At 54.2% G+C, this 19,760-nt stretch overlaps 1 protein-coding gene across 6 annotated transcripts in view; it reads right to left on the bottom strand.

Moving 5' to 3' along the window:
- Window positions 1-19,760, bottom strand: part of NDRG4 (NDRG family member 4) — a 41,211-nt gene that overhangs the window by 12,831 nt on the left and 8,620 nt on the right. For 4 of the 6 annotated variants that reach the window (XM_023637113.2, XM_070262980.1, XM_070262979.1 and 1 more), the window contains 2 exons: window positions 8,223-8,317; window positions 4,301-4,345 (listed from right to left, as the gene is read on the bottom strand). In XM_023637113.2, coding sequence (XP_023492881.1) covers window positions 4,301-4,345; window positions 8,223-8,294 — 117 coding nt within the window. In that variant the 5' untranslated portion in view covers window positions 8,295-8,317. Of the gene's footprint in view, window positions 1-121; window positions 742-4,300; window positions 4,346-8,222; window positions 8,318-19,760 lie in introns of those variants that run through there. The other 2 variants (XM_023637111.2, XM_023637110.2) reach the window with 2 other exon arrangements.

The raw sequence follows: 19,760 nt of genomic DNA, 5'->3' as shown, positions 1-19,760 counted from the left end.
CTGCTGGCCTTGCCTCGGCGATCCCCCAGGTGAGGCGACTGAAGGCAGATTCGCCACCAGACATGGGCTGAGGGATGCCCTTCGTCCCTGACCCCCTCGCCGCCCCGGAGCCCTCACTCACCCCATCCCAGCACTCCGGCATCTTGCCGAGGGACGCGACCGCCTCGCCCAGGAAGGGCGACCAAAAAGCCTGAGTCACTGGGTCCAGAGGGACGAGGCAGCTCCAGCAGGAGATCAGAGGCTTTGAGATGGGGTACCGCTCCTCCCGGGGCCATTTATATGCAGAGCCTGCCGGGCCTAGGCCGGCCCCTCCTCCTAGCGGGGTTTCTGAGCAGCCACTAGGAGCCCCCGCTCCCAGATTGGCTGTCGGGAGACAACCTGGCTCCGATTGGCTTCCGAGGTCCTCACTCACCAAGCCCTGCCCCCGCTCCTCCCGCCCCCAGCAGCATATCATCCTTGATGGTCCCGGGCTCCTGCATCCCTCTGGCGCCAGCACAGACACACACCCACAGCTGCAGCTGCACACAGGGTCCTGGGAAGATGCGAGGCGAGGCCACGCGTCCAGGTGTGCCCTGTGTACACAGGAGCCTCTCACAGACACCCGCATCAATGCAGGGCAAGGCGGGCCACAGGGCATGACCTACACTGCCCAGCCCTTGACCTAGACCCTGGGGAGCAGGGAGGGCCCACCAAGCCCACCTCCACATCAGGGATCACTTAACCTTGAAGGGTTGTGGGGAGTCACTGCTGTCTGGGGCAACCTGGGGACTTCTCCATCCCCAAGGTCCCCCCTAGGGCTGCCCCCACTCTGCCCACAGGCATGCTCAGTGCCTGCCCACACTGCTGAAAGGGGTTCTGGGGCCAGAGGGGCTGCGTAGATTGCAGGTCCAAGGTATGGTGGGCACACACCAGCTCTGCCCTCCCTACCCCTATCCTGTAGGAAGGGGCTGGAGGCCACCAGGGAGAGGAGGAGAGACAGGAGGCAGCCTGATGAAGTGGGCATGCCTACCTCCCGCAGACCTACCCAGCTCTCCTTCCCGGGCCAGTCATCTTGGGGCTTAGCTCCCGGGTCTCTGGGGAGCAGGACGCATGAGCCACCTCAGGCTCTGTGCCCCGTCCTCCTGAGCAGCAAGGATGTGGGGGAAGAGCTGGCTGGAGACATGTTGGTAGAGCGAACAGGAGAAGGAGGAGGCAGAGGAAATGGACCAGGCAGGGGAGCAGAGAAGGGCGGCCCAGGACTGGGAGAAGCGGGAGCGACAGAGAAGGGAGGGCCACGGGGCACCCGTGTCCCCATTCTGTCTCTTTGGTGAAGGAACGTGCCATTTGATGCCTGTGTGACAGCCCTGCACACTGGCTGGGCTGTATGGGCTGCCCTGGGAAGGTGGTCACCTCCCCATCTCTGGGTGCCTAGTAACCTGGTCAACACCTGCCACGTGTGCTATTCTGGGCCATGTCCTCTGCCTGGGGCCATCAGCAACCTCCCCTGCCCCATCTCCATCCTCTCGCTCTGGCGGCCTAGTGCAGAGTGCCGGGACCTGCTCTCCCAGGGCAGCCAGGGGGTGGAACGATGTGTCCCCCTGCCCTCATGTCCTGGCCACAGTCGCTGTTCCCTGCAGCCACTCTGGCACAGGAAGAGACTCCGACTACTGAGGCAGCCACAAAGATACAGCCCTGCCCCCTGACCTGCCACAAAATCCTCACAGATGCTTCTCGAAGGGGGGCGGGGGTGGCCTGCCACCCTTCCTGCCATCATCTCCCTGCTCCTCCATGGTCCCATCCAACCTTGTGCCACCCCAACCTCTGACCTCTGAGTGGCCTCTCCCCTCCTTGGACCCAGGTGAGAGGCTGGCCTCGGACACGGCCCACCATGGCCTCCATTTCTGCTCAGCTCACTGGCTTTACATCCACAGACCTGAGTTTAAGTCCTGGCTCCCGCACCCACTAGCTGGGTGACCTTGGGTAAGGTTCCTTGGCTCCTCTGTGCCTCAGGATCCTCAACTGTAAAACAGGAATCCTGCCTTCCTCACGGAGTGGTCACGAGGATGAGAAAAAGCTGCATAAGCCACTCCAGACCTGACCCCATGCCCGCCCAGGCCCTGGTAACAAAGAAATGGCATCATCTGTGTGCTTCTCCAAACTGCTGGCCCCTTCCCTGGAGGTTGTACAGTTGCTGTAGCTGAACAAGGCAGGCTCAGGTCTTGTTGACCAAACCTAGGTACCAGTCATAGCTCTGCCACTTCCCTGCTGTGTGACCTTGGATAAGTCAGTCAACCTCTCTGAGCCTTCACCTCCATAAATGGGAGAACAGCAGTGCCTATTGCACCGGTAGTAGCCAGGATAACACACAATCCTCACAAGCCTGTGAGGAAGGATGAGGAAACGGAAGCACAGAGATGTTCATTTTCCCATCAGCTAGTAAGCAGTACAGGTCCCCAGCACCGGAGCACCCTGGGCCTGAGGTCGAATTATTAAGTGTAGCAAATGTTTATTAGCATATCTCCCATGTGCCAGGCTCTATCCAAACGCTTTACACATTACCTCATTTCATCCTCCTAACCTCCACTTTATAGAGAAGCACAGAGAGGTTCTATAACCTGCCCACATCACCCAGCCAGTGAGCACAGAGCCAGGAATCGCACCCAGTCAGTCTGGCTCTGACTCCTGGAGCTCTGGTGGCCACCAGTCACCGTCAGCCCAGGGTCTGAGTGCCCGGCCTGAGGGTACCATCCCGGACCCTACAGACACCCAGGGGGGCTGTGCTGCCTGTCTCCCTCCACGGATGAGGCAGTGACATGTGTTGGAGGTCAGGTGGCCCATGAGTGGCAGGGCCAGGACCCGGACCCAGGTCTGTCTGGCTCTAGTTTGTCCTTCTGCCTCCCCTGGGGGCTGGGTCCATTAAGGCAAGGGACGAAGTGGGATAAAATCTCTGCCAGCAACCTCACAGCTGCTTTACGAAAAAAAAAAAAAGGGGCAGCCTCGATGCTGTGTAGCCAGAGGAGAGGGCGAGGAGCCTTCAGCACACGCAGCCCTTTTCCAGAGAAGGAGTTGAGAGCCAGGGTCCCACACGTGGGGGCAGCCACTCTCAGCTGGGCTTGGCATATGGATGTGAAGGACCCCAGGACTCCCTTCTCCCCTCTCATACTTTTGGGGGCTGGCAGTCAGCCCTGTTGACTTCCGGGGTCCCACTCGATATCAGGCAGGGGCTGGCTGCTCTGGATTTTATTCCACCAACCCCAGCCCAGGGAGGAGGGGCCGTCTGCCCACATGTTCCCGCTGTCATTTGAAGTAGGGAGGACAAACAGGACCCCTTGGCATGCCTGTGCTGATCCCTGGCTAGGCCTGGGCCACCTCGTGGACACATCCCTCCCTTCTCTCCTCCTGGGCTCCCATTCACCCCATCCCATCCTCCCAGCCCCGGAGCCCTTTGTGTCTGGAGCTGGCGCTCCCGGGGGACCAGAGCATGTGCACAGTGGCTGCATCTGCCTGCGTCCTTGAAGGGGTTGGTGACCCAGGGCCCGACGCAGGCCCAGATCGGATCCTCAGATCCTCGCTGCGGAGTTGGCGCTGGGGGAGGAGCTGGCAGGCCGCCCCACCTCCCACGTCATCCCTACGTCCAGACCACAAGGCTGGGGCTATCATGGGGCTTGGAGACCGACCCAGATCGAAGTCAGGCCCAGGCCAGGGCAGCAGCTAGCTCCATCTAGCCAGGACAGAGGTCTCAGAAGGGTCTGATTTTGTTCAGCAGGTTTTGAGGTCCAGCGAGACCCCAGAACACAGTCTGTCTGCTGTCAGACATTTTCTGAGACACGAAAATAAACGGCCACTATGGGTCTCAGAGGGGAGAAATGGCTGGCCAAGTGAGTGAAATCGAAATCGTTGTGTGGAGGAATAGAAACAAACAAGGATTTCAGTTTTCACAGGGAATCTGGCAACAAATTAAAGAGGACGTGGTTGTCCCGGCAACAGCTGCCATGGAAACAGGAGCTATTTCGGAGAGTCAACCTGGCTCTCATTGGAGGAAGATGCTGATTCAGTTGACAGCATCCTCACTCCCCCAGGCCTCCTCTCCCTCCCCTGTCCTGTTCAGGGAGGGAGGGGGCATCTCTCCACAGGGCAGGGGGGCAGGCAGAGAGGCTGTGAGCAGTGGGGATAGTCCTGGAGGCTGTGAGATGCCCAGCCCCTGCTGCTCCAGGCTGGGGGCACACGCAAGGGCTGCGACCCTCCTCTGGGAACAGGCTGGGTGGGGTGAGGGGCCAGCCAGCTGATGGTCCCCCAACTCGGGAGGCTGAGCCAGACCTACCTTCCAGTCTGTGTCCACAGCCAGGAGGAAGGTGTCAGAGTTCTCCTAAGGGAAAGCAAACAGAAGGGGTGGCTCGTCAGGCCTGGGCTGGCCCGGGCAGGGAGGGGACCCCCACAGGCGCTCTGCCTTGAGCAGATTCGCTTGCTGTCCCTCAGTCTGTCTTAATGTTAACAAGAGTGACCCAGGGCTTCCCAAGCACGAGGAATGGGCTAAGTACTTGGCGGATGAGCCTAGGAGCAGCTCCATGCATCGATTTTACCTAATAATTTAAAATACGACGATTCCCACTTTACAGGCAAGAAGGGTGAGGCTCAGAGAAGCTGAATCACAGGCTAGAAAGTGGTGGAATCTCTGATCCCAAATCCTTGCTGACTCCACTCTGCCCTGCTGCCCCCACAGATGGTTTTCAAGGTCTGACCATCAGGGCACAAGGACAGAGGCCAGGGAAGAAAGCAGAGGCGGGCAGAGAGGCTGGGCTGTCACACCTACATGAGGGATGGGAGGCCCAGGCCCACGCATGGAGGGAGGGACAATGGGGCTCTCCTGACCAGCCACAGGCGTGGTGTGGGCCTGCAGCTGCAGACGCTCCCACCCTGCCACACCTGCCTGCTTCGTGCTCCCCCGCTTTTGGGCTCATTTACACTGAAGCTGTGAGCCTCTGATTGGTGGCCGTCCCTCCTACTGGGCTGCAGGCCCCGCGGAGGCGGCCCCATGTCTGGTTCTGCTCTCAGCAGACAGCCTGGCATGGAACGGGCTCCCCAAACACAAGCAGATCTGCCTGAACACGTCTGACTTCACGGATGAGGGGAACGCGGTTGAGACGCATGGATGCTTTCCATGCAGCAGAGATGGAGAGCAGGGGCGGGGCTGGGGGCTTGAACCCCGTGTGTCTGAGTTGGCAGGTTTGGCCCACCGCCTCCGGGGGCCCCTCAGACCCTCTGTGCCCTCTCTGGGTCTCTGTCGGGGGAAGGAAACTTCATAGGGGGACCGGAACATGTCCAGGAAAAGCAGAGATCCTGCCTCTGCCTCGGCTTGCACCATGTCTGTCTAGGAACCTCTGCTCCCTGCTGCCCGGCTCTGAGCCTCTGGGCAGGCACCTTCGCCTCGGGGCCTCACAGTCTGCGAGGACTAGAGGAGAGCAGGGCGTTAGCTGTTGTTCCTTCCCTGTCCCCTTGCACTGGACTTCGTGTGCCCCAGATGCTCCATCAGCCCCTCCGGAGTAAATACGTGGATAAAGGAGACGATCGGATTAGAAGCAGGACGTCACGGGAGGAGAGCAAGAGAAGGGGTGGGTCACCAACGTGCAACGCGAAGGACAAGGACCCCAAGTCACGGGAGTGGGAAGGAAAAGAACAAAAAGCAGCAGTTCTGATGTTTTACTCTCAAAGTAGGCAAGTCCAACCACCTGCATTCTGGCAGATGTGCTGCTGCGGGGAGGTGGAGAGAATCAGAGGGCACGAGAGCGTCTAATGCCCAGAGGAAAGCCTGGCTGCCGGCGACTGCGGCTGCCTCATCAACAATGGCTGTTTCGCCAGGGCCGGGGGCTCTGCATGGGGAGGGGAGGAGAGCATGGAGGCGGCCAGGCCACTCCTGGAACCTCCGAGGAAGGGGAGTGGGGTCTGGGAGAAGGGGACAAGGCTGGTTATCGAGGAATCCTCACACCAGAAGACCTTGCACAAGGCCAGGGAAAGAAACGTGGGAGGTTTTCAAACTCGAGACCCTAAGAGAAGGAGGGAGAGTGCGGTTTTGATAAAAATAAAATCTAAACAAAGGATGAGGCAGACAGTGGCAGGGTGCGCTGTGCGCTCTCAGGGGGCCAGGATGGGAAGCTGTGGAGGGCAGGACCCAAAAACCAAGAAACAGCAGGAAAAGGACAGACACGTTCACACGGTGCAGCTGGAAAAGGAGACCCCGTCTGTGAGCGTAACCATCTGGGAAAGAGAGAGAACGGCTCCGGGAGGCAAAGAGCGGGGCAGGACTGCACAGCTGTCACTGAAATCTGCAAAGGCCACGCGGGCAGCACCTAGGTTTTTTGGGGCTGGGGAAGAGGCCATCCATGCTCCTTGGAAGAAGCACATGTGAGGTCCACACGGGTCTTGTGCTGACCCGAGACAGGAGAGAAACTGAGCTGGGCATTCGAGGCCTCCACACAGGACAAGAGGCAGACCTGCGTGCAGGGTGGGGACATCATGGTGGCAAACTCTGGTCCAGGTCCAGGAGGGACAAGGTGAGAGACACCAAATGCAGCAGGAAGAAGGCAGAGCCAGGCTGCTGGTCAAAAGGGGGCCATGCTCACCAATCCAGGGAGGGAGGGGTGGCAAGGGGGGCCATGCTAGGGGTGGGGAGGGCTGTGGGGTGTCTCTTGAGGTGCTCTGCTGAGGCGAGGAGTGGAAGAGGCAAGCTCGGGACACGTGAGGCCTGGTGCCCTCAGCTCCCTGCGCTGTCCACAGATGCACACCCCGTTCCAGCAGGCAGCGCCTCCGTGTGGCTGCCCTGAAACCCCCAAATCTCAGCTCTTGTGATGGGGTGCAGGGGTCCCCGAGGGTCACCATCCACCCCACCAAGCCCTCAAAGAAGGCTGCTCTCTGCTTGCGTGCCTCGAAAGACGGGCTGGTTGTGGGGAGGAGGCACTTCTCAGAAAGTTCTGGGAAACTTCTTTCTTCTGAGCGGCACCACAGTCCAGGAAAAGCGGGTGGCCCGGAGGCAGGAGAGAGCGAGCAGGGGGAGAGCGTGGGGGCCGGGGGCAGACGCCAGGCTGGCCCGGAAGGACGGTGGCTGGAACCCTGACCAGCTCCAGGCAGAAGAGGGCTATGATCTATTCTGAGAGGGTTGCATGGAGTCAGACCAGGGAGGAGGCTGCTGCCAGCGCCTGCACAAGAGCTGATGGGCCTGACCAGGCGGAGAGCACAATCAGAACGCAGGCTCTGCAAAGCATGCGCTCCCCAGCCGAGCCCTGACCATTCCCGGGGCCCTGCCCCTGATAATCAGGACTGACAAGTTAACTCCAGGCTCCGGCTTCAAGATAAGACCGTACCCTCCTCGGACATGACCGCTGGCCTCATGTGGTTGGGTCCCTGCAGCCCCGGCCAGCCACTCTGTCTCAACACGTGGCGCTCAGGGGCTCTGGGGCTCACCTCCTGGGCAGAGGAGGACAGGGGCCAGGGCAGGGCAGCCATGGGGGCGCTGAAGAGGCAGGGACTCAGCTCCTGGCTTCTCCATCTTCAGAGTGAGGGGGGCTGCGACGGCATAAGCAGCAGAGACCTCCGCCACCCGGCCCTGACGCCCCAGAATTCCACAGCAGGGGACCCACAGCTTTCCGTGCAGGGAGGGAGAGAGAAGCTGTGCCTGCCTTCATCACGTCAAGAAAGTGTGGGGTAGAAATAACCGGAATCTAACGCCAGGTGCCCTAAATAACAACCTCGAGCGCCTCCGTCCACTGCTCCTGGAGGCACTGTTGGTAACGCTCAGCCCTCAGAGCTTGTGAGGAAAAGACCCGGAAAGGCCCCGGCAGACGGGGAAGCACCGTGCCCCTGCTGGAGGCAGCACTGCCCAGCGGTACCCTCTTGGGGCTCAAGGGCCTCCCAGAACCTGGGGTTGAGCACGGCCTCACTCCCTGATAGCTGTGTGACCTTAACCTCTTAAGCCGAGTGAGTTAACCTCTCTGTGCCTCAGTTTCCTCATCATTAAAATGGAAATGACCCTCCTAAAGAGCCTGAAACACAGCCAAAGCACAGCGAGGTGGGCTGGGACTTAGTCGCGTGGGCACTCAGGAAGGGAAGGCCCCCAAGGCGGGGACAAGGCTTCTCAGCGGGGAGTGAAGATTCGGCCCGGTGCCAACGTCAAGCCTGGAGGGAAGGGGCGCAGTTTCCTTCTTGGCCACGAGGTGGCGCCCTCCGCCCAGGACCGCGCAGGGGCGACTCACCAGCTCGGCGGCGTCCTGCCCCCGCAGCAGCGGCTTCTCCTCCGGGAATCGCAGCTCCTGCAGCCCGGCCATGGTCACGTCGTGGAGCAGGAGCCCTAGAGAGGGAGGGCGAAGACCAGCGTTGGGGCCTGCGGCGGGACGCCGGGCTGGCTATGACGCTCCCGGGCGGACGAGGACAGGGCAGGCCCGGGCTGGGGCGGGGGTCCCGGGCCGCGCCCACCCCCCGCTCCATCCCCGCATGCCCCAGCGCAGGCCGGTGCAGCTTCCCCGGGGCAGCAAGGCTCCGTCTGCGGCCTTGCCTGCTTGGCTCAGGGATGTCGTCATATTATTTGCTTTAAAAGCTAAAACGTATTTCAAAAAAGAAAGAAAAACAACACAGGATGATCCCTAAAACAATTTCAAGTAAACTTCTGCATTTATTGCGAAGCAGAGAGGTGAGTGTAGGGAGGCCAAGGGCAGGGTCAGAAGCAGACAGAAGTGCCCTGTGGTGGGAAGTGGACAGTGGGGTCCAGTAGGACACAGAAGAGTTGCGGGCTGTCCTGAGGGCTGGAAGGACCCTCGGTGAGGATGCCTGGAGAGGGGAGAGGGGGCCCCTGGCAGCGTGGCAGGCAGAGGGAAGCTGAAGGAGGGGGTGCCACTCATGATGCACCACCAGCAGGCAGGGACCATACAGCTGACCATCAACCCACAGCCGCCAGACGGTAGGTCCCAGGCCCTCAGGGCTGGGTGTTCCTGGGAGACCCTCGGCCTCTGACCCTCAGGAGATAGAAAAGCTCATATGTGCACATGTGTGTAGACACGCATGCCTGTGTCTGGAGGAGCCAATGTGGCGAAGGCAGACAGAGAGGGACTCAGGACCCCACAATCTGTCTAGCCTGGCACCACCATCCCTCACTTGGATTTCCCGATGGTACAGCTCAGAATGCACCAAGCGAGAAATTAGCCAAGGACGTGAACTGGAGATTCATGAAAGAATTAAAGTTGGTAAATAAATACATGGGACGATATTAAAGCTCACTAGAAGTCAAAGAAATTCAAATTAAACAAGATACCTTTTTTTTTTTTTTTTTTGCCAATGGAACTGGCTAAGTTTGCAGCGCTGGCAAAGATGTGCCAAGACTGGCACTTTTCTTACGCTGCTTGTGGGTTTATCAATCGATCCACCTTTCTGGAGGGCAGTTTTGCAGAATAAATGAAGATAATTGAAAAGGCTCATACTGTCGACTCAGCAATCCTCTCTCTGGAAAGAAATTTCCTAAGAAAACCAGAGAGGGCACCCAATGATTGATCTGTAAGAAGGCTCAGCACAGTGCCATGTATAATAGGAAAAAAACCTAGAAAACACTAAACGTCCATGAATAGGTCATTGGGTCAACAATTTGTGAAAGATTATTTAATAACATGGGAAAATGCTTGTGTCATGATAAATAGAAAAAGCAGTTCTAAAACCACACTATTATCTAAATTATAAGAATTATGAATCGTTCTGTAACACCTCTAACACCTCCTGACCTGGAAGGATGGATTCCTATTCCTCTCATCCTCCCTCCCTCCTTCCTTCCTACTTCTATTTTTAGTCTTTCTTAAGGGTGACGCCCTCAGACTTTCCCTTCTGCCCTAAAAGGAGGACACTTCCACTAGCCGGTTGGTCAGAAGACGCCCCGCCTCATCCCATCCCGGCTCCCTTGGCTTCTCCCTGTGGAGAAGCCCCGGTGACTGGGGAGTTGGCACGGTGGCTGTCTGGGACCCAAGGGCACGGGGCCTCGGATGGGACCCATTTCTGTGGCAGGCTGTCATGAGACCAAATGGCAGCCCCAGCCTTTCCCTGGGCCTCCTCCTCTCCCGTCAGAAGCAGGCAGAGTCAGCCCTCCCGTGACGTGAAGATGGCACCTCACAAGTGCATGAGGGTCCCCACCCAAGTCAAGTTTGGGGTGCAGAGGTCCTAAGGCTGGGCTGGGAGCTGCTGGCCACCCAGGCTTCACAGAAGGCTGACCGAGAGCTGCGGAGACCCCTGGGAGGGCCTCACGCCCAGCAGGAAGAGGACAAGCAGAGAGGCCCCTGGCCACCCAGGGCCCCAGGGCCGGGCACCTCCGTGCCATGCGGAGCTCTCTGCTCCCAGTGGTTTCCAGGGAAACCAGCGAACACAATGCAGATAGGCTGTATTTTTAGAAAGGCGTGTCCTCCCCCCTCCCTGCTTTCTCTCCCATCCTTTCTGATGTGTGCACACTCAGCCATCCATCCGGGGGGGAGCTGAAAGGAGGGCCCCCACCTTGGAAAGCCCCTCCCCCCTTAGGGCTTTTATGGCTGCCAGCCCCCGTGAACACCCAACTCGGTTAAGCACCCTGGAAGCACCGAGCTGTCACCGCCCTCACCAGGCTTGTTATGAAACCAGCCTGGAGACCATCCTCCCCAAGGACGGTGCTATTAAAAGGGCTGGGAGTGGGCAGGGCAGGCACAGACGGCCTGTGAGGGAGGGGGTGGTGGGGAACGGGGCTGGAGAGAAACTTTATAATCTAGGGAACTGGGAATGCCTCAGCCCACGGAAAACAGGGCCAGAACAGAGGCCAGGGTAGACATCCCCACAGAGCGCTGGCCGAGAAGTTTCCTCCTGAGAAAGTTACGATTAAAAAAAGAAAGCAGCTAGATGATAAAGTATAAGAAAATGCGATTCTTTATGAAATCAACACGTTGGCCATCTTAAACTTACCCAATGTTATATGTCAATTATATCTCAATAAAGCTGGGAAAAAATAAAGGAAATGAGATTCCTCTAAAGCTCCCGCAAGGCAGCCCAGGTCAGGTGTGCGAGGAGCGAGGTGGCACAGAGCAGGGCGGGGTGGGCAACCCCTGGGGTCTGTGAAGCAATCGTGAAGGCCCTTTTCAGTCTGCCCTTTCTATTTCCCTCCCATCCCTGATTCCTTAAAGACAACATAGGTTGTTAGACCAAACGGGGCTGAGACGAATTCCAGCCCTCCTTGGATCAGTGGTCGGGCTGGAGTCATGAAACCACGGCCAATATTTCTTCCGGATCACTCACTGCCTAGCGTTATTTTGGGCAAATCACCGAAAGGATTGCTTATCTGCAAAATGGGCACGTTAGCCTTTCTGAGGTCCGCCTCAGAAAGCTCTGAGGGGCAACAGAGACAATGAATAGAAAAATGCCTTTAGGAAATGGAAGATTTTTATATTTATTTGCACAGGATAAAAATAACCTCACGTAGACGAGCTGGGGGTTCCTTACCTTCCTCCGCCTACTTGAGACAACTCTGGCGTTCTCTTCCGCCTGGCTGCTGTTCAAGGAAGGGTTCCCACCTTCGGGTAGGGGGACCACACTGATGTTTGCAACAGAAGGACGGGAAAGGGACGAGGGACAGCAAACTCTTCACTGGGGTGACAGAGATGTGAGTGGCCCCTGGTGAATGTGGGTGGATTCTTTAGGAGGAATTGCATTTCTTTTCTTTTCTTTTTTTTTTTTTAGGGTATGCTTTTTGGTGAGGAAGATTGGCCCTGAGCTAACATCTGTTGCCAATCTTCCTCTTTTTTTCTTCCTCCCCAAAGCCCCAGTACATAGCTGTATATCCTAGTTATAGGTCATTCTACTTCTTTTGTGTGGGGTGCTGCCTCAGCACGGCTTGATGAGTGGTGCTAGGTCCGCATCCAAGATCCGAACCGACGAACCCGGGCCACCGAAGCAGAACATGCGAATTTAATCACTACACCACTGGGCTGGCCCCAGGAATTGCATTTCTTTTCAATTACTTCTGCTTGCTGACTTGTGTCTCTTTAAATGAGACTCTATGCTGAGACCTGGGCCACGTGAACCCTCAGATTTATTAGGGTTAAAAATATAAGCGATTGCTATGGTCATTTCTGAAACTGTTCAATAAATATTCAATTACATTGAGCAGGAGTAGTTACGCAGCCTACGGAATAAAGCAGCAGCCGTGGCCTGGGAAGCCCTGGTCAGTGAGAGGGGATGTCTGGGAACAGACTGTGGGGGTTTGGGGTTGTCTCCACAACTGGGGCTCCAGCCAGCACTTGGTGCTCAGGGGCAGAGGAGAGAAGGGTTGTCAATTCAGGGACGATGCTGCACGATAAGAATCGCTCCCCACCTCAAAAGCCCTGTAGCTGTCCACTGAGAGACTCAAGAACTGAAGGAGAAGAAAGGCAAGATGTAAACCGAGGAAAGTTAGTGTCCGCAGGAGAACCCGGACAGAGGAACCAGACCTTGTGGGACAGGGAGAAACCGACTGTACGAGAAAAGAGGCAGGACTGTGGGACGCTGTGGATTCTTTCAACCACAAGAGTGAGGGGACCCTGGCAGGTCATGCTCGAGGTTATGGTCCAAGGTGCCCTGTGGATGCTGCACTCCTGAAAGTCCTGGTTATAAGGTCCCATTATTATGAGAAAAGCCACAAGCAAATGAAATAAGATGCAGCAAGGAGCAGAGTCAAACTGGGCCTGGCCAGCTTCATCCTGGGGAGAAGTCTGTGTCACAGATAAAGAAAGACATTGCAGAGGGTGAGCACGTGACTCATGTCCGAGCCTGTGCCCCCACACACCCTTCCACCCACACCACGCCAGTACCATGGTTTGAAAGGAAGCCCCAGAGACCAGGGGCCCCAGGAATAAGAACTCAACTTCCAACTGCTCTAAGTGAGGGGATTGGAGCCGTCCAGGTAGCTGGCTCCTCACATGACTCTCCCTGTCCCTATCCTGACCTCAGACGGCTGGGACAGCACTGGGGGAGGGGCTGGGCTGGGGACTAGACCTGCCCTCGGCGTCCCCATCTCACAGATGAGAAAAAAAGGCACAGGAGCGAGTGACTGTTGCAAGTCCCCCAGTGGCAGATCCAGGAAAGGAACCCAGAGCCCATAATCGAAACCCCACTCTACATGTATTCTGCCTCCCCAGGTAGATGGCCCAACACGACAATGCAGGGGACATGATTTTTTTCCTGGCCTAGCCTCCATTTCCTCTGTCTAGTTACAGCCCCTGATTTATTCCAACCCAAAGTTGACCAATTCTCCTGTTTTTTCCTTGATTTGAGCCTATGAATTCCTACTTTGCCCACAACCATTGCCACCCTGCCAACACACACACACACACACACATTTGTCCTTCCAGCACATTCCCACTGTGCTTAAGGCAGCCAAATATATATATATATAAGTTGCTAAAGTTTATTTTTTTATTGAGGTTACATTGGTTTAAAACATTATATAAATTTCAGGTGTATATCATATTTCGATTTCTGTGTAGACTACATCATGTTCACCCCCCAAAGCCTAACTGCCCTCTGAAGGGCAGCCCTATTTGGACTCTGACCCACCACTAAAGACCCCCACCGACGCAGGAGCACATTCTTTTTTTTTTTTTTTTTAAAGATTTTACTTTTTCCTTTTTCTCCCCAAAGCTCCCCAGTACGTAGTTGCATATTCTTCGTTGTGGATCCTTCCAGCTGTGGCATGTGGGACGCTGCCTCAGCGTGGCTTGATGAGCAGTGCCATGTCCACGCCCAGGATTCGAACCAACAAAACACTGGGCCGCCTGCAGCGGAGCACGTGAACTTAACCACTCGGCCACGGGGCCAGCCCCCGCAGTAGCACACTGTACCCACAGGAAGCATGTGCCTTTGTTCCTACTGTTCCCTCTGCTTGGAATGCCTTTCCCCATCACATCCCTACAATAATAATAATAATAACCAATCATTAATGTTTTCTGCTGACACTTGACATGTTTTTGTTGAATGAGATGAAATGAATGAATGAATGATTCTTCACTCAGACTGCAAATTATCAGACAATGGATAACATTCAGTGTTGGCGAGACCCGTGGGGAAACAACACATACTCTTCAGAGACTTAATTGGATTGTAGTGGGTTCAACTTTATTTGGAGGGCAACTTGGTAGTTCGTAAAAATGCAAATATCTGTCAACTCTGAAATTCTGTCTTTAGGTATTTCTCCTAAAGAAAAATGCCCACGTGTACACCCAGAGGCCATGCGCAAGGTACCCACTGCAGCACTGTTTGGAATAGTAAAACAAGTGGAAACGACCCAAATGAACGTCAGGACAATCGTCAAATAAACTACGGAACATCTATACCCCGGAGCATCACACGGCTATTTAAAAAATGAGGTAGCTGCACTCAGACAGGGAAAGCATTCTAAAACACGCAGTTAAGAGAAAAAGGCATGTCACAGAATAATAAGGATAAATAAGCCCATTTATGTAAAATATATATGCATGGAACAGGCACATATATTTTCAAATTTAAAAAAAAGGACTTCAAATGATTCAGGGTAACTGTAACAAAGCTTATCTCCAGGGAAGGATATAAGTTTGGAAGGGTATAAAAGATTTTTATTCTACATGCAGATTTTATCAAATCTAAGATATTACTGATTATAACTCACGCTAAGGTTTTATGTACCAATAGAAGAGGAAAAAACACTGCCAATTAAATTAAGACATAATACTTCCCTCCACCTTTTAACTTTTTATTTTGAAATAATTTTAGACTTATAGAAAAATTGAAGAAAAAACAAAACATGGAAGTTTCCTATATACCCATCTCCCAGCTTCCCCTAACGTGATCAGGCTACAGAAACATAATACAATTAGAGAGACCAGGAAATAAAACACCGATACAATACTGTTAAGTAATCTACAGAGCTGAAGCGGATTTCACCAGTTTCCCCAACAATGCCCCAATCCAGAATGCCACATTGCATTTAGTCCTTATGCAGTGTCCTCCGACGGGAGAGAGCTCCTCAGGCTTTGTCTTTCATGACGTTGACACTTTTGAAGAATATTGATCAGTTAAATCTGTAGGATGTCCCCCATTTGGGTTTTTCTGTTGTTTTCTTACGATTAGAACAATGTCATGCATTTTTGGCAAGAATACAACAGAAGTGATCTGTTCTTCTCACCGCATCCTATCGCGGGGACGTGATGTCAATCTGGATGTTACCCTGGATGTTACCCGTGATCACTTGCTAAGGTGGTGCCTGCCGTCTCCAGGGTGAAGTTACTATTTTCCCTTTATAATTAATAAGTATCTTGTGGGAAGATACTTTGAGACTACGCAAACATCCTGTTTCTCATCATACTTTTGCTCACTAATTTTAGCAAGCATTGATGATCCTTGCCTACAATTATTACTGTGGTGTTTGCTTAATGATACTTTTCTATTTCCATGATCTCTTCATTTATTAATTGGAATTCTCTCGTAAGAAAGAGCTGTCCTTTCTCCTCCTTTTACTTTTTATTCAATTATTTATTTACATTGGGATAGACTCATGGATATCTATTTTATTCTATGGGTTATAATCCACTGCTATCATTATTTCTTTCACTGCTCAAACTGTGCCAGATTTGGCCATTGAGGTTCCTTCAAGTTGGCTTTTGGGTCCTTTCACCAGGCATCCATTGTTTTTTGGGTAGTTTCTTATTTTCTAGTGTCATATGATGTTCTAAACTCATCTTGTATTTTCTCTGCCTTGGCCCTGGAATCAACCACATCTCCAAGGAGCCCTGGTTCCTTTTGTCAGAGAATGCTGTTTAGAAACCAAGATCTGGGCACCAGGTGTGCTCATTGCTGCTGGGCTGTCATTGTTCTCGGCCGTCTCAGCAGGCAGAGCCAGGAAATCTAAGTTTACTAACACACACACTCATTAACACTTCTATATGTATCCATCTGTATATATAGCAAAAACCTGGAATTTATACCAATACCTTTAATTCCAATTCAACACCACAAGGTTTAGTCTAACTTTCCCCCTTTATTTGTAATTTTTTTCTCCATGATGAGAAACTGATTCTCATTATCCATAATGTTTTTGCTTATTTGTTTATTACACACAAAGTAATTTCTGAACTGCTACTCACATGAGTTATCATTCAGAACATTTTTGTACCTACTTTACTTTTTTTGTACTTTAGACTTTTAGACTGAGACCCAGATTTTAAAAAGCATCTATCTCTGTTGTGAATTCTTAAAAAGGGAAACGTAAGTGAAATAAATTGTTTAAGGTCTTCCTGAAACTTCTCCACATTCAGGGTCCTCTGCCTCCAGACCGTCACCCTGTCTTGAAGTTGTTATTGTTGCTGCCCGTGTCTCTCCACGTGGTCCCTGCTCCTCCGACATCAGGAACGTGAGTGGGGCAGCATCTCCCAAGGGTGCTGGCCCACCATCTCCAGGATTTCCCTCCATGCTGCAAATTCTGACGCACACATGGTGGCAATGACAGCAGCCCTGATGCCCACCTTACCGACAGAGACTGTATTTTAGAGATATTAAAGTATGAAAAAAATGTGCATTTTAGAGTTGACATACATAGCTTTATGGTAAAATTTTCTTTCATTGAGGCACAGCACCAATGTGTGAACTCTGTTTCTGTACACAGCATGGCTCCGGGCATTAAACACAGACATAAACCTCCAACCCCAAGACCAAGGGGAGGGGCAGGTGGAACTGGAATCCCACTAACACATTCCATGTGGGCGGCTTCTGTATGGAGCCAGTAAAAAAGTCCTGCTGTGACGGGGACTGCTAATTGTCCCCCAATATCTGCTCTCCCCTTCTTCCTTAATAATAGAGCCCAAAATTTTAGACGGGCAGGTGGACAATGGGAATAAAGGCTATTTATGACAATGTGACAACGTTCTGCCAGTGAGACATAAATGGAAGCATGTGACCTTGGGGTAGTGTTCTCAAAAGGAGGAGACATGCCATTCTCAACCCTTCCTCCTTCCTGCTGGCTGGAATTCAGATGTGACGATGGGAGCTTAAACAGCCATTTTGGACCCCAAGGCAGGACATTAAAGGTAACAAAGTGGCAACAGAGAAGGAGTCTAGGTACCTGAGAATCATAAAGTCACGATTCTGGATGGCCTATCTCCAGACTCTGTTAATGAAAGAGGAAAATATACTTTTATCTTGAATAATCTATTAATGTCCTGGGTATTTTGTCACATGCAGTTGAAGCTAATCTAAACTTGGGACATTTTTCTTGGAGACCCACCCTGACATGCTAAAGGAACTCAAGGAAGAGGGAAAGGATGGGGTTTGGCCAAGAGCTGATCCAGAACCCCCAGTTCCTCTCTTCAGTGGGCAGCACAAGCCGTGAAGCTGTTCTCCCCATCCTCCGTTCTCCCCACCCTCCGTTCTCCCCACCCTCCGTTCTCCCCACCCTCCCTTCTCCCCACCCTCCGTTCTCCCCACCCTCCCTTCTCCCCACCCTCCCTTCTCCCCACCCTCCCTTCTCCCCACCCTCCCTTCTCCCCATCCTCCGTTCTCCCCACCCTCCCTTCTCCCCACCCTCCCTTCTCCCCATCCTCCATTCTCCCCATCCTCCCTTGTCTCCATCCTCCCTTCTCCCCATCCTCCGTTCTCCCCATCCTCCCTTGTCTCCATCCTCCCTTGTCTCCATCCTCCCTTCTCCCCATCCTCCGTTCTCTCCATCCTCCCTTGTCTCCATCCTCCCTTCTCCCCATCCTCCCTTGTCTCCATCCTCCCTTCTCCCCATCCTCCGTTCTCCCCATCCTCCCTTCTCCCCATCCTCCCTTCTCCCCATCCTCCGTTCTCCCCATCCTCCGTTCTCCCCATCCTCCGTTCTCCCCATCCTCCGTTCTCCCCATCCTCCGTTCTCTCCATCCTCCCTTGTCTCCATCCTCCCTTGTCTCCATCCTCCCTTCTCCCCATCCTCCCTTGTCCCCATCCTCCCTTCTCCCCATCCTCCCTTCTCCCCATCCTCCGTTCTCCCCATCCTCCCTTGTCTCCATCCTCCCTTGTCTCCATCCTCCCTTCTCCCCATCCTCCGTTCTCCCCATCCTCCCTTCTCCCCATCCTCCCTTCTCCCCATCCTCCGTTCTCCCCATCCTCCGTTCTCCCCATCCTCCGTTCTCCCCATCCTCCGTTCTCCCCATCCTCCGTTCTCTCCATCCTCCCTTGTCTCCATCCTCCCTTGTCTCCATCCTCCCTTCTCCCCATCCTCCCTTGTCCCCATCCTCCCTTCTCCCCATCCTCCCTTCTCCCCATCCTCCGTTCTCCCCATCCTCCGTTCTCCCCATCCTCCGTTCTCTCCATCCTCCGTTCTCTCCATCCTCTCTTCAACAAGTGAGCCAGTACCTTCCACCCACCCCTCACCAGCTCACAGCATCACCATGACCTACATTAAAAAGTTAAAAAGCTCAGTTTGCACTTTTTGCCACAAATTCTCAAGTTGCTTTAACACAGGTGCCTCAATTCGGCTGTGTATCTTTGCCTAATTTGGCGAATTTCCCAGAAACAAAGACACACTCATCTGTCTGGGATCTCTGTGCAGGAGCCAGAGGGGAGCCCAGGCTCCCGGGTCTGCAGGACGGCCCGCGGCAGAGCGAGCCCGAGCGGCAGCTTTCTTCCCGGGTGCTTTTCTCACAGGAGCCCCGACTCCTCTGACGGGCCTGAGGTGCTAGTGTTTGAGGAACAGCATTCACCCGGCAGAGAAGCCCCTACTCTAAGCAGCTGCCAGAGTCTTCCTGCCGCGAATCCAACGTCTGCAGAAGGGGCCCTGTGTCGGGGCCGCTCCACGCCCAGGCCCTTTCTTCTCGTCACAGCACCTGGCTTCCCTTTAATGTCATCCTGCCCCATTCTCAGTCCACGTGGTTCAGGCAAGAATGACCACACCCCCAGGGTGGCCAAGTGGCCCAGGCGTAAGCCATTCATTCCCTCCATTCATTCATTCACCACATCCTGACTGAACATCTACTATGTGCCAGGCGCTGTTCTGGGCACCGGAGATACAATACTGACCATTCCAGACTAACAGTAAAAGGTGAAAGATTGACAAGATCTGAAGAGAAACCAGAGGATGACCGTTACAGGCTAATTACAAACCGTTGCAGTCCTCTGTCTGTAGAACTTTCTAGGAGGGAGGCAATCAATCAACAGATCTAAGTAAACACGGGGTGTGTCAGACGTGCTAAGTGCAGAGGAAGCAATGTCCGAGACGGGGACAGAGAGCGGGCCTCCCTGAGATGGCGCCAAGAGCAAGGACGTGAGGGGGTGAGCGAGAGGGCCTGTGGGTGTCTGGAAGTTTCTCAGGGCAACAGGAACAGCAGTGCAAAGGCTGTGAGGCAGCGCCTGCCTGGCGTGTCCTGGTAAAGGCAAGAGAGCAGGGGCGGCTGGAGCAGAGTGAGTCGGGGGAGAAGGAGGTCTGGGGACAAAGGGGCCGCAGCAGGAGGCCTCAGCCCCATTTCCCTTGAAGGTGGTTAGAAAAACTCTGGTTTTTCTCCGAGTGAAGCGCCCGGGAGGGTTTTGAGCAGAGAAGGGATGTGACAGGATTTCCTTTTTAAAGGCTTCCTCTCTGCCATGGGTGGAGCAGACCCAGGGGGTGAGGGTAGAAACAGGGAGACCAGCGACTGCAATCATCCAGAAGAGAGATGCAGACGGCTTCCGCAAGGCTGGGTGGAGGTGGGGAGAGTCCTCGGATCCTGGGAATGCTCGGAAGGTGGAGCCAATGGGAGCTGCGGGCGGGTCAGATGTGGGGTATG

This window comes from Equus caballus, chromosome 3 (genome assembly GCF_041296265.1).
Source record: "Equus caballus isolate H_3958 breed thoroughbred chromosome 3, TB-T2T, whole genome shotgun sequence".
Lineage (NCBI taxonomy): Eukaryota > Metazoa > Chordata > Mammalia > Perissodactyla > Equidae > Equus > Equus caballus.
The sequence above is the reverse complement of the archived record's forward strand: the minus strand, read 5'-3'. Positions and strand labels throughout refer to the sequence as shown.